At 40.4% G+C, this 24,614-nt stretch overlaps 1 protein-coding gene across 1 annotated transcript; it reads right to left on the bottom strand.

Moving 5' to 3' along the window:
• Positions 1 to 23,393: 23,393 nt before the first annotated feature.
• On the bottom strand, positions 23,394 to 24,077 carry LOC113279205. Its single transcript, XM_026527905.1, has one exon. It carries the CDS (start codon positions 24,075 to 24,077, stop codon positions 23,394 to 23,396), a length of 684 nt encoding a protein of 227 aa, XP_026383690.1.
• Positions 24,078 to 24,614: the final 537 nt, after the last annotated feature.

The following is a 24,614-nucleotide window of genomic DNA, read 5'->3' as shown; positions in this document are numbered from 1 at the left end:
TGCAATAACATCATCCTCCAAATATTTTTAGAATTTAATACCAATAAACTTAAAAAATAATATAAGAAGATGAAAACAAAAATAGCTATGTGTAGTCACAATCATCGCTATTCAAAGCACTAGTTATTCTTCCAACTAATCCAAAGAGAAGACATACTAGGCAAATAAGAAGATGCATTACTCATCACCTTCATCATCAGACAATTTCCAAGTAGCTTGAATTGAATCCAACTCTTCCTTGATCTCGGGACACTTGGTTCCAATTAATGACACTTGATCTTTTAATCACTTCACTCTTGAATTTACCTTGCACACACCCTTGCAAACTCTTTGAATAAGCCTCAAGGTGGTAGGGTCTTCAACATTAAGAGGAGTACCTCTTTGTCGCTTGCGAGCATTTTCCCTTATACGCCGAAAAGTACATGGACGAACAAGTTTGGGAACCCCAAGAGAATTTCCAATAAAATCAAGTACACGATCACGACAAATTTGGATAATCAAACAAAGATAGCCTAACATCTTGATGTGAGAAGTCAACATTATCATTTGAAAGATGATAAAGCCACAAATATCAAGATCTGTATTGTCGGATGCAAGGAAGAAGACCAATTCCGCAAACTCATAACTCCACCAAGAATTCTCAATTATGGAGGGACAAAGGCTAAAGATACCGAGTTTTCCAAACGCCATTAAATCAATACTAAGATCATTAGTAGGAAACTTTCCTTGACTCCAAACAACCTTATTTCCACAAAGTACAATAAAGATATCATCATATGAAGGACGTTCATCACTTGGTCTAGGTAACCGTACGTTTCCCAACGGTATTTTGGTGACCCTTGAAATTAACTCTCTATTAACAAGAAACCTTTCTCTATTTATCATGGATTTGAATTCCATCTTCTTAAAATCAACATCATGAATGTCGGCATAGAAAATCCTTGTTAGTGAATCAAAACCTTCACCGAGGCCATTAAAGATATTCCCAAGATTGAACTTTTTGAAGCAAGCTAAATCCTCTTCATATCCACTAAAGGTTTCCAATTTCTTTTCTAGAATAAAACCTTTGGAAGCAATCATATCAAAAGTTCTAGCACAAGAATCATTCACAAACCTAATTCTAAGAGAATTTTGATCACAAGGAGGATTCAAGCTAGAGGATTTTGAGCTTTTAGAACTCCTTTTCATGCTTCTAGAAATCATCATAAAGAGATACTCAAGAGGAGATTACTTACTTGAAGAGAACCTCAAACACCCTTCCTTTTGATTTCTTCAAAGAAGCTTTAATGGTGGAGAAGCACAAACCCTAGTTCACGTACGCGGACGGAAGATGAGAAAGGAGAAGGTTCGCGGACCACCAACATATATATATCCCTCATTCATGTGCTTGGGCTGTACACGAACCGTGATCCACAAGACTTAAGGAAAAATCTTAGCCCTTTCCACATAAGTGGTAAACAACCAACAAAAAAGTGGAAGAAAACAGAGGTAATAGAAAGTTAACCAAACAACAACACAACTGTACACAACTCAAGCCATTTCTTGCCCCACATCAAGATATTTACAAATGGGGAAAATCCAGTCTTGTTACCAAGAGGCATAATGCGTAGAGGAATTCTCATGCGACACATCTTGTTGATAGGTGTGAACAGTCCCTGTGGTATAATCAAAATAATGATGATAGTCAGGGCAGCTGGAGCTTTCTATCCTTTGTTGGTTCGGGCTAGAAGAAGGATATTTCCGATATCTGGGTTGTTCAGTATTAACAGTTTTAACACGACCAACACCCTTTCCGGAAAGATTCTTAGACTTAACAGAATTAAGTTTTTCTAAGAATTTAAAAACTCCTTTGAACGCTTTAAACAGATCTTTATCAATTGATCCATCACGATAGTATTCCTCATAGAGATCTAGAGTTAATCTAGTGAGGTTCCATATCCTTGAGCGTATTGAACGTTTTCCCAATTTTTCTTTCCTTTTATTTTTTCCTTCAGATTGCTTCTTAACATCTAAATCTCCACTTTTAGATGAAGTAAGATTATCATGAGAACCCAAAGGTTTTAACCATAACAATCTTTGAACAATCTTTAAGGAATTCTGGTGTGCGTTACAGATGCCAGGAGCAAATTTCCCAAAGAAATTTCTCATAGGACAATTTATATGGAACGAACAAACACAAACTTATTAGGTTTACCGTGTTTGCCTGCTCTGATATCAATTGAAAAAGCAGGGGTCTAACAACACCACCCAATATTTCGCTTATAAATCTGTATGGACTAACTCCGAAATACTTTACTAGAGAATCAACTAGACAGTCAGACTCAATCTAGATAAAAGTATCTCAAGGAGTTAATATCTCTCTCTTGATTTGATTTTTACTCAAGCTAAAAACAATAGCGAGTCTTTATCAAATACAAGGAATAACTTGGACGGTACCAAAGACCAATGTCCAAGGATCAATCAATATCAATCAACAACCAAAGGTTGGATTTCCAATTGATGATCACAAACGCACAACCTGTATTATTTCAATTATATAAAATATAATGCGGAAAAGAAATAACACAGACACCTGAAATTTTGTTAACGAGGAAACCGCAAATGCAAAATAACCCCGGGACCTAGTCCAGATTGAATACACACTGTATTAAGACGCTACAGACACTAGCCTACTGCAAAGTAACTTCAGACTGGACTATAGTTGAACCCCAATCAGTCACCCACCGATCCAAGGTACAGTTGTACTCCTAAGCCTCTGATCCCAGCAGGATACTGCGCACTTGATTCCCTTAGCTGATCTCACCCACAACCAAGAGTTGCTGCAACCCAAAATCACAGACTTGATAATAAACAGTTCTGTCTCACACAGAAAAGTCTATCGAAGGATAAATCTGTCTCCCACAGATAAACCCTAGGTTTTGTTCCGTCTTAAGATATAAAATCAAGGTGAACAGGAACCAATTGATAATCCGGTCTTATATTCCCGAAGAACAGCCTAGATCAATCAATCACCTCTCTACAATCCTTCCTGACTATACAAGCGGATTGTCGAGGAATCACAAACAGTGAGACAAAGATGCTTGTGACTTTTTTATCTTGCCTATCGGAGAACTCTCACGATCTCAAGCCAATCAATCGATTGTACTCGTACGATAGAAGATGCAAGATCAGATCACACAACTACGATAAAAGTATAATCGGTCTGTCTTCACAATCCCAATGAATTATTTAAGTCGTTAACCTGGTTTTAGAGAAGAAAACCAAAGGTTAATGGAGATCGACTCTAGCGGGCGCACTAGTAGCACACAAACGTGTGGTGATTAGTTTTGCACAATGCTAGATGTTTCCTTTAAATAGACTTCAAATCAGGGTTTTGCCTTAGTTACAAAACAATCCATATTCACCGTTAGATGAAAACCTGATTTAGATTCAAGCTAATATTTCTCAACCGTTAGATCGAAAACTTAGCTTGTCACACACACTTGGGTAAACGTTTACTGGGTTTGTGAAAACCATTCCCAAACGTGTACGTGTATGTTGATTCAACATAGTAACCCAAAAAGTTCAACCATATGAGCATTTGATATTAACCTTGTTCTTCTTCACCATAACTAGTTCAATTGACTCAAATGAACTAGTTAAAGAGTTGTTCAATTGCTATGAGATCTTATGTAACTACACAAGACACAATTGAAACGAAGATGATTCGATTGAATCGGCTCATGAACATTATAGCCACGGTTTTCATAAAGCATTCCTTAGTAATTTAATGTTTCATGTTCAGAGCACATCTTTAGATCATAACCTCTTAAGTTCAAAAACAATTTCGCGGACTTAAGTTAATCGGTTGAGTTTTCCAAACTCAACAGAAATTCTCGGAAAGAGAACTTCCGCCAGTTCGTGGACTGGGTTCGCGGACTTAGCACACAAACGAGTTTTGGAAAATCCAGCAGAAATTCTCGGTCGAGAACTTCCGACCGTTCGTGGACTGAGTCTGCGGACTGGGTTCGCGGACTTGCCAAGCCAATTCCACAATCCTCCCGATTTCTCTTGATCAACAAAGTTCGAAAACTTCGGTTCAAGGAATACATGGTTATGTAATCTAAACTCTCATTTCAAACATGAGACATTCTCAGAGGACGCTATGCAGCTGTTTTTCACAGAACGATTCACGTCAGAGCAATTCTCAAAGTGATAGAAACTTTTCATGACTTTCGTCACTAGGTGAAGATAAACTTGATCAAAGCGAAACGCTTTACCAACACACGATTTCGAGATAAAAGATAAGAAATGAATGCTCAACACGAAATGTCAAATGTGTATGATCTAGTCTATATAGCATACGACTTTTGTCTCATAAGAAGTAGGAGATAGAATAGATAGACTTTTGAGTGATAGATAAGTTCAAGTCTCCACATACCTTTTTGTTGATGAAGTTCCACGATTCCTTGTATAGATCTTCGTTGTTGTATGATGAATCGCCATGAAGTCCTTGAGCTCAACTACAGTTTTCTATCCTAGTCTGAGACTTAGCTATGTAGGATAGAAATCAAGACTCATAATTTTGATCACTAACATTGAAAAACATGCTTGAGATAGCAACGCATGCGAGGTTGACCGAGCTATGCTCTAACAACTTCCATATGAATATCTGAACTTTAGGGAGGCATGAGAGTTTCCAAAGGGCTTTATAGAAAGGATTACTTCTTTGAACATTATTCATGTAACCAATATGACCAGAAATGACTTTATAAGCAGACTTAACAGTGAAAATGTCATTTTTAGAATGAGGCCAAATAAGTCTATCACATCCTGAAAGAGGGATCCTAGAATTAAGGAAATTCTTAGCATTGTTAGGAGTAAAAAAAGCTCTAACAAGCTCAGGGTACCAAGATTTAGTGTCATTATCTACGAAATCAGAGACAACAAGGTTAGGATTGGGATTAGTAACCAACAAAGGCTCACAAGAATCAGGAATCTATTTATCTCTAAAGTCAGAAATACTCTTACCATCCTTAACTTCCCAAACAGAATGTTTCAAAATGAAATTATACCACGACTAATACTCCTCCAAGCCAGGAACAATCATCATTCTTAGAGTAGTGAAGAGGGTGACAATTTTTAAAGTATTTGCATTTAATAATGACCACTCACAGAGCATTGGGATTGTGAATCAACTTCCAAGTAGTTTTAGATAAAAGTGATAAGTTAACATGCTTAAGATTTCTAAAGCCTAACTCACCTTGATATTTATGAGAACAAATTCTAGGCCAAGATCTAAAGTAAATACCTTCAGTTCTAGACTTACCCCACCAGAAATCTCGTTGGGAAGCTTCCATACTATTAATAATATTGTCAGGAATTGTGAAGGTATTCATGTGATAGATTGGAGAAGATTTTAGCACATTTTGGACCATGACAGATCTACCAGCCTGGTTAAAATACTTACGTTTCCACTTAGCAACCCTTTTATCAAAATGATCATTAAGAAAATTGAAAGAATCAGTTATAGACCTAGTTATAAAAAGGGGAAGGCCTAGATATTTTTCATTCAAAACAATTTTCTTTACTTTTAAATCATTGATAAGAGAGACAACATGATCAGGATGAACATTATTACTAAAAAAACATCCAGATTTTTGAAGATTAATCACTTGACCAGAAGCCATACGAAAAACTTAATTAATCCCAACATATTGTTAGTTTCAGCATGAGAGGCTTTAGCAAAAATAAGGCAATCATCGGCAAAGAGAAGATGACTCATGCTAGGGGCATTTTTTCTAACTTTTATGCCATGGATAAGGTTATTCTCCTCAGCATGTATGAGATATCTGGAAAAAGATTCCATGCAAATTATGAAAAGGTATGGAGACAAGGGATCTCCTTGTCTCAGACCCCTAGTTGGTCTATAGGTTTTGCATGGAGATCCATTTAACATAATGGATATGCTAGTGGTGCTAATGCACTGATGTATTAAGTCACACCAATGCTCAGAAAAACCAAAAGCAATAAAAATATCTCTTAGGAAAAACCATTCGACTTTGTCAAAGGCCTTAGACATGTCAAGTTTAAGGCCCATGACACCCGATTTATCTTTTAATTCTTCCTTTTCATTGTGTGAACCAGTTCATGAGCAATGATGACATTGTATTGAATATTCATATTAGGGACATATGCAGCCTGGTAAGGGCTTATCATTTTTCTCAGTAAAGGTCTCATTCTGTTTACAATAATCTTAGAGATGATTTTGTAATTAGAATTACACAATGAAATGGGTTTAAAATCAGAGGGACTAGAAGGATTATCAATTTTTGGAATCAAGGAAAAGAAAGTATGGTTCATCTCCTTTAATAGATGTTTAGAATCGAAGAAACTATTGATTGTTTGCCAAACATCATCTATTAGGAGGTCTATATTTTCCTTACAGAACCCAGGTGGAAAACCATCGGGCCTTGGGGCAGTCCAAAGGGTCATTTGGTTTATGGTATCAATAATTTTCTGCTTAGTAACAGGTCTAAGCAAAGTCAAATTATCAATATCAGAGATACAAGGGTCTATGCAATTAAGAATTTCAGTATTTCTATAGGGATTAGAAGTAGTCCCTATAGAACTGAAATGATTCACCAAGAGGGTTTCAAGATCAACTCTGTCATTAACCCACTGCCCATTATCATTTTTGAGATCACCAATATGGTTAAAGTGCTTTCTTCTATTGGCATAATTATGATAGAATCCAGTATTTCTATCAAAAGATTTGAAGTACTCTTGTCTAGATTTCTGGGCATAGAAGTTGAAAAAGCGGGGGTACAACAACCACACCCAATATTTCGCTTAGCAATCTGTATGGACAAACTCCAATATATTTTCTAGAGAATCAACTAGACATTCAGACTCAATCTAGATAAAAAGTATATCAAAGAGTTTATATCTCAATCTCTCGATTTGATATATACTCAAGCAAATAGAAATCTGCGAGTCTTTATCAAATACTAGAGATATAACTTGGATGGTACCAAAGACCAATATCCAAGTGTCAATTAATTTAAATCAACAACCAAAAGGTCGAATATTCTAATTGATTGAACAACGCACAACCTGTGATATTTCAATAATATAACAAAATATAATGCGAAAAAGAAATAACACAGACACCAGAATTTTGTTAACGAGGAAACAACAAATGCAGAAAAACCCCGGGACCTAGTCCAGATTGAACACACACTGTATTAAGCCGCTACAGACACTAGCCTACTCCAAATTAACTTCGGTCTGGACTGTAGTTGAACCCCAATCAATCTCACACTGATCCAAGGTACAGTTATGGTCCTACGTCTATGATCCCAGCAGGATGCTACGTACTTGATTCCCTTAGATGATCTCACCCACAACTAAGAGTTGCTATGATCCAAAGTCGAAGAATTTAATAAAAAAATCTGTATCACACAAAAAAGTCTACGGTAATAGATAAATCCGTCTCCCATGAATATACCTATTAGTTTTGTTCCGTCTTTTGATAAATCAAGGTGAACAGGAACCAATTGATAAACCGAACTTATATTCCCGAAGAACAGCCTAGTATTATCAATCACCTCACAATAATCCTAATCGACGCAGCGAAAAAAGATATTGTGTAATCTCAAGCCAATTATTACAATTGTACTCGTACGATAGAAACATCAAGATCAGATCACACAACTACGAGAAAGTAGTATCGGTCTGGCTTCACAATCCCAATGAAGTCCTTAAGTCGTTAACCTGGTTTAGAAGAAGAAACCAAAGGTTAAAGGAGAATCGAATGTAGCTTAGCACAACTAGTATCACACAAAAGGTGTGGGTATTAGGTTTCCCAGTTGCTAGAGTTCTCCCTTATATAGTCTTTCAAATCAGAGTTTGCAATCAATGCTAGCTTGGTAACAAAGCATTCAATATTCACCGTTAGATAAAAACCTGATTTAGATTCAAGCTAATATATTTCAACCGTTAGATTGAAAACTAGCTTGTTACACACAAATTAAATGCATGTTTCTAGGCTTGTGTAACCGTACCCAAACTTGTACATTTGTTGGTTCAACAATAGTCAACCAAATGGTTATCCATATGATCACTTTCATATCAACCATATTCTTCTTCATCATAACTAGTTCAAACGACTCAAATGAACTAGTTATAGAATTGTTCAATTGCAAGGAAATCTTATGTAACTATACAAGACACAATCGAAGCAAAAACGATTTGATTCACTCGAATCGGTTCATGAACTATACAACCACGGTTTGCAATTTTCATTCCTTAGTTTATATAAGAATAAGTTCACAAACATCGTTTTTAGATATAACCTACTCAAGTTCGCGGACTTAAATTCCCGGACAGAGTTCACAAACTCCATCAAAAATTCTCGGGACGAGAACTTACGCCAGTTCGCGGACTGAGTTCGCTCCCCATGCCGGTTCTCTTGATCAACAAAGTTCGCAAACTTCGGTTCAAGGAATAAGGACTTATACATATATATGTTTCCACAACAATGCTTATATCCTCCAATGGTTACATAATCTAAACTCTCATTTCAATCATTGAAACATTCTTAGAGGACGTTGATATTCTATAGTTGTTATTCACAAACTATTTTTCGTCAAAGTAAGCAATTTGTAAAGTGATTGAAACTTGTCATGACTTTCGTCACTAGGTAAAGATGAACTTGGCTAAAGCGAAAGCTTACCAACACATATTTCGATAAATAGATAGGCTAGATAAACTCGGCTCGAAATAGCAAATGTGTATAATCTAAGTCTATATAGCAAAACGACTTTTGTCTCAAGATAGGAGATAAATAGACTTTTGAGTGATAGATAAGTTCAAGTCTCCACATACCTTTTAGTCGATGAAGATCCACCGGTTCCTTGAGTAGTCCTTCTTCTTGTATGATGATTGTCTTGGAGTTCTTGAGCTCAACTACACTTTATATCCTAGTCCGATACCTTAGCTATAGCAGACTAGAAATCAATACTTATAGTTTTGATCACTAACATTGACAAACATGCTTGACATAGCAACGCATGCGAGTTCCACCTAGCAATCCTCTAACAATCTCCCCCTTTGTAAATTTTAGTGACAAAACTATCAATACATGTGAAATAAAAAAAAAAAAAAAATTTGTAGCTCCTATTCCATACGCCTAATCTTCAACATTACTCGAAATCTTCGTCACTTCCAAGTACTCAATGATCCCAAAGGTTGTAAGTTCAGCATCATCGTTGTTGAAAATCCGTAGCTATAACAATGAGAAAACAAGAGTTCTCAATCATTGTTATACAGTGTCATAGTATCATTACACAGCGTCAAAGTTCAATTGTATCACAACTTCAACAACAATACTATGGTGATATGTATCACTCCCCCTTAGTCAATGCTCCATCTCACATGGAAACCACTCCCCCTTACTTAATAATCCGAAAACCATATGTATTTGTAGTGTGAACTATATATTAATTCTCCCCTTTTTTGTCAATAAAATTGGCAAAGGTACAAGAACAGGATTTTAATGAAATTTCCGAAAGAGACATTTCTTGACCAAAAGAAAGCAAAAAATATATCATCTTATTTAGATGCAATCATTAAGCCGAAGCTAAATGCATTCATCAAGGAGGTTATAAAGATACAAGATAACCCCTATAATATTCCACAGCCGCACTCCCCACAAAAATTTGGCAATTAAGCACAAGTTCAATTAAGAACTCTCCCCCATAAAATGTCATTCCCGAAAGAACAACAAGAGCGACCTTAATTTCGAAAGAAAAGAAGGATTTCTTTGGACATACCAAATCTCATACAAGTATGAATTTGAATCAAAAATACTCAATTAAACTAACCATAAGAGAACCCATGAGTAATTTAATCGAAAAATGCTCAAACATAAGTGAACTTATGGAGACTCAAAAATATACAATTAGATTAATCACAAGAGAACCCATAATTAATCTAATTGAAATACACAACCAAACTAATCACAAAAGTAATCAATTTAATTGGTCATGCTCGACATAAGAAAAATTACGGAGCAACAACTAAATAACCAAACAAGATGATTAATTTAGTTGAATATGCTCGACATAAAGTACCTCACGGAACAACAACATAGCTAATCATAAAAATAATCAAATTGGTCGTTTAATGCTCAACATAAGACACTTTACGGAGCCTCACAGTAATACATAAAATATGGATCAGGGAAGATCAATACTGCGGAATACACAAGGATTCATTCTATTTTCCATCACTATTCGTATAACGATATTCAATGGACATAATCCTTGCAAACAAAAGATTTTAATCTATCTTCCATCAATATTTTGACATAATAGGCTTAACTTTTGTATTTGTCAAAAGTCTATCCATTCTTTCATCAATACATGCATATCTACATATGAAAGACTTTACTTTTGACAAGATATGGGACAGTCTAAGTTCACGGACGTAAACACACATATCCCATAACAATATTGCAATATATAAAACCATAAAGATTAATACTGCAAAAATAATCTTCCAAACAAATTTAAAATTTAAACCAATAAATCCAAAAACATGAAGATGAAAACGTTGGACATAGCTATGTGTCATCACAATAATGGCTATTCCAAACTCTAGTTATTCTTCTAATAGAAAACAAGAAAATAGAAGATTTACTAGGCAAACAAAGGAGAGAACCAAAGTTCGTTGAGAACCTCATATCTTTCAATGAATCCATCAAAGAAGGTATCACTGATTTCTTTTCTTCTCTTGACTGTAGACACACCATGTTCATGAGTTAGAACACTAACTTTGCGATCAACAACCCGAGCAAGCTGTCTAGCCTTGGTGCAGTCAATGGAGAACTTCTTTTGATTCCGTATCAGAATATTCTGATTAGCAAGGATTCTGTCCTGACCATCCAATAGTTGGTTTATTTGCAGTTGAAGATTTGCAAACTCGACCTTTGAATCGTTGTGAACACGAATTAATTAAATCCTTGACAGAATTATCAATCCAGGAGTTGTGGCCCTTTCTTTCAAGCATCTTTTTTAGAATCAGCTCTTGAATTGACTTACGTCCTTGAGCGTCTTCCTCCATATCAAGATGCACAATCTTTTGAGATTTTGCAGAGTTCTCCATATAATTTTTGTTAGGGATGGAGAGACAAAATATAGAGTAATATATATGTGTATGTAAACAAGAGAAGGAAACTCTTGTTTTTAGAAACCCTAAGAACTCTCAAGAGGAGGACGCGGAAGTTCGTGGACCCTCAGCACACAAAAAACAACAAAAATACAAACTGAAATAATATATACAACATACTTGAGTGTTTCTCAATAAATTTCCTTGCACCTCTCAAGTTAGAAACAAGAAAAAGAATACCTGGAGTCAGATGGTAGAGTGGAAATTAATCCCACTGTGATCATCGAGAAATGATTTGTATATATCATCTGACAGTTTGATCTTCGTGTTCTTCGCCTTTCTTCGGTTTCTTTCATCCCAGAAGAGTAAGACACGGTGTGTTTATCATATCCGTCAGAAGGCTTTCTCTGAGGACTAAATCTAGGACCTCTTGCAACTGGTTCAAGAGGATCATGATATAGAGGAATCCATCTTCTAGACTTAGATTTACCAGAAACAGTCTAATAAACACAGGGAATGATTTTATCAGCAGCACAAGAATTTATACCACTAGTATGCATTTGAAACCTGTGATGAGTTCTAGGAAAGAGATCATACTTATAAGGTTTCTGTTTTTCTGTGGGCATGCGATTCACTGCAGTAGTCGACCGACTATTTGTTCCATTGACAGTGGAAAGAAGCAAATTATGAAGTTTAGAAATTTGTTTCCTCCTTGTTTATGGGTGAAAACTGTTTCTGCGGTTTTTGGTAAATGTGGGTGTGTGGATGAGAAACGAATCTAAACCCTAAACAAATGCACTGCACGGGAGTGCTTTTGTTTCGAGAAATCAATCTGTACAATTCTGGCCTAAACCAAGAAATGGCTGTTCCAGACTTGCTTCGGTCACACAGTGAAGGAGATGGGGTTGATCTTAGGGAGAGAAGCGAAGAAGGTGTTGGCTGTGTATGACTTGTATCAGAAAGCTGAACTGGCTTGCAGAATGTAAGCTATCAGTTCTGGTGTTTGGATATGTTTGTATCAACACTTGGTTTCTGCTGTCTTGTCTTGTTTGAAAATAGGGAGGAGAACCTATTTATACAAGTCATTGAGCCTAACACACGTCTCTCATGGGAAGTGGATAAAGTGGAGTGATGTAGTAGTGGATTTGCGTGTGTTAGTGTTACACAATCAGTCTTGCCCACTTCTCCCATCATCACTAACCGTCCATGACTTCCTGACACGTTCTTGTGATGCCGCGTTGTGCGCTGCACGCTGTAAACCGCCAGACTAATACCGCAATATGTATCCCCCAGTTTGTGACATGATTGATGTCTCGAATATGCGGATCGTGGTACCCACAAAAGGAAGCATGTAATGCTAGGTTAAATAACTAAGTTATTTGGGAATTTGATACTTGTAAAATATCACGTGAATTCTATGTGTGTAATGCATCGAATATATTCAGCATGTATGAAGCATCGCTGTTGAGCGTCTTAAAATAACATCATGTCCAGCCTACTTCATGTGATGGTTTGGAGGCTGCGCAAGCAATTCCTTTCTTGGACGACCACATGGTGTGGTAGAGTGGCGGATGGTAATCATCACGACACCTCATTGACCAACTAACTCTTGACCAGGGCTGTATAACCAAGCAGGTGAAGTTGAACGGACGAGATGATCTTTGAGACACTCATCTGCGACCGTTAGTGGAATTAGGGTTTATGAAGAGGTGCGCAAGCATCACCCTTCAGCTTGGTCGAATCCAATCTTGGGACACGATTTTGGCAAGGCCGATTGAGCATGCGTGTAGACGGCATGCCGGTGTACATGCCCATACCTCATTGTCTCATGAAAGTGTAATCTAGATCGCTCAATTTGTCCGGCAAAGAGGGGCGACTAGGATTGATTTACGATAGAGATTTTGTGCCGCAAAGGCCGCGCATCATGCCAACTTTGGACGCGCTTTTCGAGGCAACCAAGCCTGGTCGGTCTTGTCCGATTAGTCTGGTGTGCAGACGACGGGCTGATGTACATGCATGTATTTCATTGTCCCATATAAACATGATCTAAGCCACTCAATTTGTCCGGAAAAGTTGTGTGGTCGAGATTAGTTTGCAATTAGGAGGTATGACCACGCCTAGTTTGGGCGTGCGAATCGAGGATACCACGCATGATATGCCTTGGTCAATCGGGTGTGGATATAGATGGGCCCACAATGATCATGTTGATACGCACCGGACCTGCCTAGTCTATTTATGGACCCTTCATTCGTGCAGGAGAAAACGGACGCTCGTGATGTTCAAACCCTAATTAGGGTTTCACCGGCCGTGGGTCATGCCTTGTTTGGGTGCACGAACTGGAACGACCAACTATAGTTGGTCCTGACCGATTGGTCATGTATGTAGGCGGGCCCACGATAATTGTGTTGACATGCTCTGGGCCCTTTGAATCTACATCTACACCCTCCATTTATGCCTGCGAAGATGGATGGTTGAGACTACTTTGCGATACATGTAATGTGTCGCAAACCCTAATTTAGAGTTTCTCGTCCACGCTGTTTTGGCTGGACGTATTGGCAAGCCATGCTACCCTTTTGGGGAGGCCGACCATGCGGGTCCGCATTGAGCCGGTGGTGAATACTCCAATACCTGCTTGGGGGTTATGGATTCGATCTGAGACATCCAATCATGCTGGTGAAGTTGGATGGTCGTGATCGTTTTTGAGACTGATATGGACAGTCTAGATGCTCAATCGGGCTAGTATAACACTCCGAGAGTTATAGCATGTACGGGTATTTCGTACATGCTTCATTATTAATGCTTGGAGATTCGTGTTGCTCTGCTGAGAGCAACACTCAGTCGTCATGCCGCACCAATGATAAGAGTGGAGTAGTACAGGAAATACAAGGTTGGTCATACATTAATAATGTTATAAATTCACAAGGTATATGGGATTGTTGCTACATGCTCCATTTTAGGTGAATTAGTAAAGTGCAGAAGTATTCATCACTTATCAGTTATCCTTTGCACGATGTCAGCGCATAAATTTGGTTTTACAATTTTAGCCTTGAACTAAAATCCACCATCAACATTAAGTCCCCTGCCTAGATCAAAATGGTTGCATTATTATGGGGTAAGCATGAGATGGTGACAGTTAAAGATAAAACTTATGAGACAAAGTTAGATGTTACCAGGAGAGATGGGTCGTCTTGTCCTTGGAGCATGTCACGTTAAAGAGGCGTCCAGGCGAGCGTTCCCCTAGCATGATGTCGGTCTTGCCAGCTTCGATCGACCTTGCTATGCCTGCTTCGGTCGAGGGGATATTGCGCCTGCTTGATCGAACGTGGGCTTGATGTGCCTAATCGACGGACTGTTGCGCCTGCTTCATTCGTGGGAGTACGCTAGGTGTGACGACCTTGGTGGGAACGGTTTCCTCCTTCAGATATTTGAGCCAAGAAGGGAATAGAACTTGTATGTTCCTTTTCCCATAGACAACCGTGCATGTAACCCTGAACGGATGTGGACCCCACCATGTATATGCTTCGACCAAACGTTACCCTGTTGCACCTGTTTGATAGGCATGTGGGCCCGCCTACTTCGCTCAACCGTGGGACTCATCATGCGTCTGCTTGATCGAACGTGGGCTTGTTGTGCCTACTTCGGTTAAACGTGGGTCCACTGTGTGCCTTCTTTGGTCGAACATGGGACCCGATGTAAGCATGCTTGATTCGAACATGGGCAGATGTGCATGCTTCAATTAAACACGGGTCCACAGTGTACATGCTTCAAACGTCGGCCCCGTGCTTTGACTGAAAACCGGCCCTGCTGTGTGCGCCTATTTCATTCGAACACCAGCCTTATGATCTTGATAAACTCCGGCTTCGTGGACTCGACCAACACCGGCCTTGTTTGCTGACGTGGCCCAATACCAGCCTTACTTGCTGACGTGGCCCAATACTAGCCTTGTGACCTTGATCGGCTCCGGCTTCGTGGACTCAACCAACACCGGCCTTGTTTGCTGACGTGGCCCAATACCAGCCTTACTTGTTGACGTGGCCCAATACCAGCCTTGTGACCTTGATCGGCTCCGTCTTCGTGGACTCGACCAACACCGGCCTTGTGTGCTGGCGTGGCCCAATACCAGCCTTACTTGTTGACGTGGCCCAATACCAGCCTTGTGACCTTGATCGGCCTTGACCAATACCGGCCTGATGTGACCCCATCCTACTTGCGTGACGTGATATCAGTCTTGCTTGCATGCCGGGATATTAGCCTTGTGATCTCGACCAATACCAGCTTCGCGGACTTGGGCAACACCGGCCTCGTTTGCTGACGTGGCTCAATACCAGCCTTGCTTGCTTTTCCCGAACGTGGGACCCGTCGCGTGCCTGCTTTGCTTGGGGCCGACTATTGCCTCACCCAACACCAGACTTGCTCCTTGACCAACACCGGCCTTGCCTTGACGAACACCGGCATTGCTGACGGAGATCGCTTCCTCGACCGACACCGTCCTTGCTGTCTTGTTTCGTTCGAACACCGGACTTATCTCGTATACCAGCTTTGTTACTTCTACCAACACCGGCCTTGCTGTTGTGACCAACACCGGTCTTGCTGACTAACACCGGTCTTGCTAACCAACATCGGTCTTCCCTTTGCTCGAACGTGGCACCCAGGCGTGCTTGCTTTGCCCAAACGTGAACCTTGTATGTTCGAACGTGGTGTGGGTCCCGCTGAGAGCGTTGAAGCAGCTTCTGGAGCGAGCAGGTCCTGGAGAGCGTTGAAACAACTTCTGGTGGAGGGAGCGTTGAAGCGGCTTCTGCTGGAGATAGTGTTGAAGCGGCTTCTGCTGGAGATAGTGTTGAAGCGGCTTCTGCTGGAGAGAGTGTTGAAGCAGCTTCTTCAGGAAAGAGCGTTGAAGAAAGCTTCCTCTTCAGTTTGATTTACACTTGCGAATTACATGCTTCTGGATTGACCGTGTTGAAGAAGTCCCTAACTGACGGTGAAGGAACTTCATGCTGAGCCTCATCCCCCAAGCGTGATTTACATGGTTCTATCTTGTATGGTCGGTGGGTTTACCATAATAAAGATATCGCCATCTCTCCTCCGTGACTCTACTACTTCTCTGTGGGAAAATAAAATATGCAGAAGTTTGGATTACCTCTGTCCGTAGTGGTTGTTGCTACTGTGAAGCTTGAAAAACGGTTCTCAACCGCAGCTGCGATCAGAAGAGACTGGGAGGAAGATGGCGCGAACTTGGCGGTCTTCATATAGTGGTAGAGATCGTCTCGTTATTAGAGGGATAAGCTAATGATGAAACCGATGGCTTCTTGATGTTGCCTCATGGAATGAAGAAGAGGGGGACAGTCCCCTGCCCACGAGTATCCATTGAGACTTTGACTTGATAGATGATGCCATGCTGGGTTCATGAGACCGTCTTTACGCCTGCGTTGCGCTTCACAGACGTCCAGGAATATCACCGGCCTTTGACAATACTTCTGCACTCTTGAGTATATATTTGTCTTTGGACATCTTGGAACGATAGCGTGCTTACATCTCTCTAAATTCACCATCTTTGAGATGGGCAGTGCTAAGTGTCATAATCCTTTGCCATTATCATATTCGGATAGTGTCTTTGAGGAGTAGGGAATCTCCTTCATGAGAATTACTTAACTAATGATGAAGCTCTTGACATGGAGAATATGTATGTACCTCTTAAGACCCAGGTGCAATCTCCTTTGGTAACACATCTACTTCTTCTACGAGAGACGAAATTCTGAAAGCGTCTCTCATTGATGTTGTTGTCGTCGATCCAAACATGGAATATCTTGGACGTTGTTTCATCATTGTGGCGGTCGTGCATGTGCTATTGGAGTTGGCGATCTTGGACGCGCAGGATGTTGTATCTCGGTGGTTTTCCTCTTACTGCTTCAGCGGAACTTCTTACAAAGGCTGAAGATTGTATTGCCCGTTGGTGAAATATATGTTTCCACGAACATTGCGAGGCTCTTCATTACTGGCAGGCTTGTTGTTTCCAGCAGAGCAGGTGTTATCGTAATTGCACCATGCTCATACATCCTTATCTGGTTGTAGCCGCTACATCCATCCATGGAGGAAAAATGCCGTGTTCGCTGGTAGCATCTACCAACATGTATGATGTTAGGTAGAGGAAATCGTCATTGGGGCATCATTCGTTCAAGTCTCTGGAATCCATGTAACACATGATCTCGCGCCTGAATTTCCTCGGAGATTGTTTGAACGGCTTGGATCGGAGATTGTATGAATGCTTACACAAGGTCGAGATGATGGAGATATGCCTAGGAGATTCCTCATCGTCGATCTCATCAGTTGTGGAGTTGGTACTATCTTGCAGCTGTCGTGGAGCATCCAGCACCTCTTCCTATGGATCGTTGTTGTTGTAGCATTCCGTTGGGCGGAGAGACTGGGTAATAGTCTTCCCTGCTAATTGCTAACATAGGCGTCGGTATACAGTTTTCCATTTCTGGTTACGGCTTGCCACGAAACATGGGTTGTGGCTTCACCGGATGAATAGGAATGCCTTGTCAGCAAAGGTGCGTCGTGGGGATTATCCCTCAATGATGCAAGTCGGTCCTCCTCCTGGATTGACTCCCACGTGGATAGTGGGATGCAATGGACTTTGTCTGATCCTTCCCGCGGAGCTTCCCTCAGTTCGAACAGTTCTACCCCGCATATTGGTGCGTAAGGAGACAATGATGCAGGAATACGAACGACTTCTTTATCCAGCATAGTCTTCAGGCGTTGGTGATACGTTGAAGGGACGATCCCGTATGTGATGGTCTGGTTTCCTTCAAAGTCTGTCATTGTGGTAGGATGCCATACGATCTTTCCTGAGCGAACCTTGGACATCCTGAGGGTCTTGAGAGTAATCACATTCGAAGACGCTCCTGTGTCGATGAGGTCCCTATTGAACTCTGATTCCTTGATGCGTGCAATAACGTGTTGGACCCGGTTGTGACCTTCTTCTGGTTGATTGCAGCAAAACGTCTCTGCCCGTTGATTCTTAGAGAGGTGTAAAAGTTCGCATAAACTTTCCACTAGAGAAACCACTTCCTGATCCACCGGCCTCCGGCTCATAGCGAGACTATTAACTCGAGGAGGATAGTTGTGAGGATCAGTCCCCAGTGTAGGAATCTCCATGACAGGACCGTTCATATCTGATGTGGCTTCTTTGATCAGGTCCGCGCTGCTGAAGTACCTTCTCCGGGTGCGTTGAATGTGTTCCTTGTTGGCTTCGGGGGATGTCGCGGCTCTTGTGGCAATCGATCAGTTAATGTCTTAAGAAAAGTGAGTACCTCTTTCTGAGTTGCAGCCATATCCGTTTGAGTCTTAGCAAGGACTTCCTGCCTATCCATGCGATGGTATTGGGGAGATGGTCCTCCTCTTTCTCCTCCAGCTCCTCATTATGATGAAGGGGTGGAAGTTGTTGTTCTGGTGACGCCGGAGGCGTTACACTTTGAGGAGATGCCGGGATTTGCGGCTGCTCTGGCTCTGGTGATGGGAGGTGTTACACTTACTGGAACATCTCCTGCTCCGCTGGTGCTGGTAGTAGAGGAAGCAATTCCACGAGATACATTGATGGTATTGACTGGCTGCACGGTGACACCTGAGATATCAACACCGAGAGTGTTGTCAACGCTAGTCCCGTTAGGATTGTTCGCTGATCCATACCTAAGATCCACCATTTTCGAAATCAGTAAAATTAAATTGGTATTGAAGAAATTGACTTCAAAACCGAGAGATTAATCTCCCGCTGTGGTCGCCAATTGTTTATGGGTGAAAACTGTTTCTGCGGTTTTTGGTAAATGTGGGTGTGTGGATGAGAAACGAATCTAAACCCTAAACAAATGCACTACACGGGAGTGCTTTTGATTCGAGAAATCAATCTGTACAATTCTGGCCTAAACCAAGAAATGGCCGTTCCAAACTTGCTTCGGTCACAAAGTGAAGTAGATGGGGTTGATCTTAGGGAGGGAAGCGAAGAAGGTGTTGAGATTGTGAAGGTGTTGGTTGTGTATGACTTGTATCAGAAAGCTGAACTGGCTTGCAGAATGTAAGCTATCTGTTCCGGTGTTTGGATATGGTTGTATCAACACTTGGTTTCTGTTGTCTTGTCTTGTTTGAAAATAGGGAGGAGAACCTATTTATACAAGTCATTGAGCCTAACCCACGTCTCTCATGGGAAGTGGAGAAAGTGGAGTGATGGAGTAGTGGAGTTGCGTGTGCTAGTGTTACACGATCAGTCTTTCCCACTTCTCCCATCATCACTAACCGTCCATGACTTCCTGACACGTTCTTGTGATGGCGCATTTTGCGCTGCACGCTGTAAACCGCCAGACCAATACCCCAGTATGTATCCCCCAGTTTGTGACTTGATTGATGTCTCGATTGTGCGTATCGTGGGACCCACAAAAGGTAGCATGTAATGCTAGGTTAAATAAATAAGTTATTTGGGAATTTGATACTTGTAATATATCACGTGAATTATATGCGTGTAATGCATCGAATATATTCAGCATGTATGAAGCATCACTGCTGAGCGTCTTAAAATAGCATCATGTCCAGCCTACTTCATGTGATGGTTTGGAGGCTGCGCAAGCAAGTCCTCTCTTGGCCGACCACATGGTGTGGTAGAGTGGCGGATGGTAATCACCACGGCACCTCATTGACCAACTAACTCCTAAACAGGGATGTATAACCAAGCAGGTGAAGTTGAACGGACGAGATGATCTTTGAGACACTCATCTGCGACCGTTAGTGGAATTAGGGTTTATGAAGAGGTGCACAAGCATCACTCTTCAGCTTGGTCGAATCCAAGCTTGGGACAAGATTTTTGCAAGGCCGATTGGGAATGCGTGTAGACGGCATGCCAATGTACATGCCCATACCTCATTGTCTCGTGAAAGTGTAATCTAGATCGCTCAATTTGTCCGGCAAAGAGGAGCGGCTAGGATTGATTTGCGATAGAGATTTTGTGCCACAAAGGCCGCGCGTCATGCCAACTTTGGGCGTGCGTTTCGAGGCGACCAAGCCTGGTCGGTCTTGGCCGATTAGTCTGGTGTGCACACGACGGGCTGATGTACACGCCTGTATTTCATTGTCCCATAGAAACGTGATCTAAGCCACTCAATTTGTCCGGAAAAGTTGTGCGGTCGAGATTAGTTTGCAATTAGGAGGTATGACCACGCCTAGTTTGGGCGTGCGAATCGAGGAAAACAGTCATGATATGCCTTGGCCGATCGGGTGTGGAGATAGATGGGCCTACGATGATCATGTTGATGCGCACCGGACCTGCCTAGTCTATTCCTGGACCCTTCATTCGTGCAGGAGAAAATGGACGCTCGTGATGTTCAAACCCTAATTATGGTTTCACCAGTCGTGCGTTATGCCTTGTTTGGGCGCACGAACTGGAACGACCAACTATAGTTGGTCCTGACCGATAGATCATGTATGTAGGCGGGCCCACGGTGATTGTGTGGACATGCTCTGGGCCCTTTGAATCTACATTTATACCCTTCATCTATGCCTGCGAAGATGGATGGTTGAGACTACTTTACGATACATGTAATGTGTCGCAAACCCTAATTTAGAGTTTCTCGTCCACGCTGTTTTGGCTGGACGTATTGGCAAGCCATGCTGCCCTTTTAGGGAGGCCGACCATGCGGGTCCGCATTGGGCCGATGGTGAATACTCCAATACCTGCTTGGGGGTTATGGATTCGATCTGAGCCATCCAATCATGCTGGTGAAGTTGTATGGTCGTGATCGTTTCTGAGACTGATATGGACAGTCCAGATGCTCAATCGGGCTAGTATAACACTCCGAGAGTTATAGCATGTACGGGTATTTCGTACATGCTTCATTATTAATGCTTGGAGATTCGTGTTGCTCTGCTGAGAGCAACACTCAGTCGTCATGCCGCACCAATGATAAGAGTAGAGAAGTACAGGAAATACAAGGCTGGACATACATTAATAATGTTATAAATTCACAAGGTATATGGGATTGTTGCTACATGCTCCATTTTAGGTGAATTAGTAAAGTGGAGAAGTATTCATCACTTATCAGTGACTTTATCCTTTGCAGGATGTCAGCGCATAAATTTAGTTTTACAATTTTAGCCCTGAACTAAAATCCACCATCAACACTCCTAGAAAAACAATGGATAGCATAGTGATTCCTTTTTCCGCAGAAAGTACAGGTTTGTGGAGGAGAAGCAATAAACGACACCTGTTTTAACTTCATAGCCATATGAGAAGATTGCAAGTAGTGTAAACCTTTCTTGTCACAACCTTCTTCTGGAAGAACCTTCATGTACTGCAATCCATGAGAATTAGTTTGTACAGAAGAATTTCTCCTTGAGACGGAGTTTTTCTTTTCCAAGGATCTGCATTGTTCATCGGTTAGAGTAAGGGATGCTTCTAGTTTCTCTTTTTCGACACGAGTCTTCCTTAACAATATCTTCAAGAACACTAATATTTTCACGTTGTAGAGCAGTGTCATGGATAAGTTTTTCAATATTCTTAGAGAAGGACTCAATGATGCTATAGAGTTCATGTTCTCGATCAAGAGACTTTTCAAATTCATCAATAACCTGATCATGATCCTGAAAATCAATAATCTCAGCAGAGTTTTTTGAGATTCTGGTGAACTTCATTTCAGCTTTTGCCATAGTGCCCAATGTCTCATCAGATAGAAATATGTCATCACGAGATGAACCAATCCTCTTACCTCGGGATTCGGAAGAATCAGCTAAGGAGTAATCCTTTGAGGTATTCCCAAGACATTTGGCATAGTTAAAAGCTTTAGAAGACATCTTGGTATGCGTATATGTCAGAGATTCTGTCCTCAAACTCAGATTTCCACAAACACAGACTTGTAAGGTCTTTTAAACGTGTTTTCCTGCTCTGATACCAATTGAAAAAGCGGGGAAAAACTTAAATTTGCTTTCTAGAGAATCAACTAGACAGTCAGACTCAATCTAGATAAAAAAGTATATCAAAGAGTTTATATCTCAATCTCTCGATAGTCTTTCAAATCAGGGTTTGCAATCAATGTTAGATTGGTAACAAAGCATTCAATATTCACCGTTAGATGAAAACCTAATTTAGATTCAAGTTAATATATTTCAACCGTTAGATCGAAAACTAGCTTGTTACACACAAATGAAATGCATGTTTCTAGGCTTGTGTAACCGTACCCAAACTTGTACATTTGTTGGTTCAACAATAGTCAACCAAATGGTTAGCCATATGATCACTTTCATATAAACCATATTCTTCTTCATCATAACTAATTCAAATGACTCAAATGAACTAGTTAGAGAATTGTTCAATTGCAAGGAAATCTTATGTAACTACACAAGACACAATCGAAGCAAAAACGATTTGATTAACTCGAATAGGTTCATGAACTAAATAGCCACGGTTTGCAATTTGCATTCCTTAGTTTATATAAGAATAAGTTCACAAACATCGTTTTTAGTTCGCGGACTGGGTTCGTGGACTTAAGTTACCAGACGGAGTTCACAAACTCCAGCAGAAATTCTCGGGACGAGAACTTCCGCCAGTTCGCGGACTGAGTTCGCCCCCATGCCGGTTCTCTTGATCAACAAAGTTCGTAAACTTCGGTTCAAGGAATAAGGACTTATACATATATGTGTTTCCATAACAATGCTTATATCCTCCAGTGGTTATATAATCTAAACTCTCATTTCAATCATTGAAACATTCTTAGAGGACGTTGATATTCTATAGTTGTTATTCACAAACTATTTCTCGTCAAAGTAAGCAATTTTCAAAGTGATTGAAACTTGTCATGACTTTCGTCACTAGGTAAAGATGAACTTGGCTAAAGCGAAAGCTTACCAACACATATTTCGAGAAATAGATAGGCGAGATAAACTCGGCTTGAAATAACAAATGTGTATAATCTAAGTCTATATAGCAAAACGACTTTTGTCTCAAGATAGGAGATAAATAGACTTTTGAGTGATGGATAAGTTCAAGTCTCCACATACCTTTTAGTCGATGAAGATCCACAGGTTCCTTGAGTAGTCCTTCGTATTGTATGATGATTTCCATGGAGTTCTTGAGCTCAACTACACTTTATATCCTAGTCTGAGACCTTAGCCATAGTAGACTAGAAATCAAGACTTATAGTTTTGATCACTAACATTGACAAACATGCTTGAGATAGCAACGCATGCGAGTTCGACCGAGCAATGCTCTAACAGAAGTCTTCTTGAACTTTTTGCCAGTGTGCTAGATCAAACTCTACTTGTTTAATCAATTCCACATTCTCAGAGGAATGATGAAGATTAGTTAGATCATTGAGTTGATTACTTAGAGTCTTAACCTTATGATCAATATTGCCAAAATGTTGGATATTCCACAATTTAATATCATGTTCAACAAACCTAAGTCTGTTAGCTAATTTGTATGGAGAAGAACTTCTAACATCTTTAGAGTAAGCATTGTTGATTACTTCCCTAACAGATGGATCAATTCTCCAACACTTGAAATATCTATAAGGCTTACTACCTTGGTTAGACATGGGATTAGTCTCCAAGATAATTGGTATGTGATCACTGCATATAGCGTCAATATGGTGAACAATAGAAGAACCATAATGAGTTAACCAGTGACCATTACCAAGCGCCATATCAAGTCTAGCGTAAATACAATCATTGCCAGACTGTCTATTGTTCCAAGTAAAATTGTTTCCAATGTATCCTAAATCTGAAAGATCAACATTGTCTATAATCGATTGGATTTCAGGATACTCTAAAGTAGTGGGAGTTGAGAAAGTATATCTTTCATGTGCATGCATAGTAATATTAAGATCACCTATGATTACCCATGGAAGATTGGCTCTAGCGCCAATTTCTCTAATGTATTTCCATTGTTCCATTTTCTCTTCATGGTATACAGAACCATAGGGAAAAGTGACTAGAAATTCAGGATTACTTGGATATCGGCAAAGGTGTAAACTGTGTTGGCTGTTGATGGTGGATTTTTGACAAGGGAGAAAATTGTAATATTGTCTCTGCCCAGCTGCAGATACATGAAAGAAAGTATGTATAAATTTCTGACCCGGTATCAGAATTATGGATTCACACTTCTACATTATATTCCGCAAGAGAACTGAGAATGCGAATCCAGCCAATGGCCATACTAGTCTCGAATATGCCTGCAAGATTTTAGAGTTTCACTCGGCTGAACTCTTATTATCTTATGCACGTCCATATGAATTGTCATGCATTAATCAGTCTGCACTGATAGTACAAAGTATTGATATTCAGAATAAGCTATTATGCTATTTTGAATAAAAGTACTACCAGAAGAATATTATTTAGAACATTACTTCGAATCGCAGAACTTCCACGGCTGAATTCTTTGAATATGTTCGGTATGCTACAAATAGAGTGTGGACGCAACATGGACGCAC

Source organism: Papaver somniferum, chromosome 5 (genome assembly GCF_003573695.1).
Source record: "Papaver somniferum cultivar HN1 chromosome 5, ASM357369v1, whole genome shotgun sequence".
In the NCBI taxonomy this organism is placed as follows: domain Eukaryota; kingdom Viridiplantae; phylum Streptophyta; class Magnoliopsida; order Ranunculales; family Papaveraceae; genus Papaver; species Papaver somniferum.
The sequence above is the reverse complement of the archived record's forward strand: the minus strand, read 5'-3'. Positions and strand labels throughout refer to the sequence as shown.

What these genes read in the sequence shown, in the direction of transcription:
- LOC113279205 (XM_026527905.1), bottom strand. Translation starts at nt 24,077, where the DNA reads ATGGAACAATGGAAATACATTAGAGAAATTGGCGCTAGAGCCAATCTT.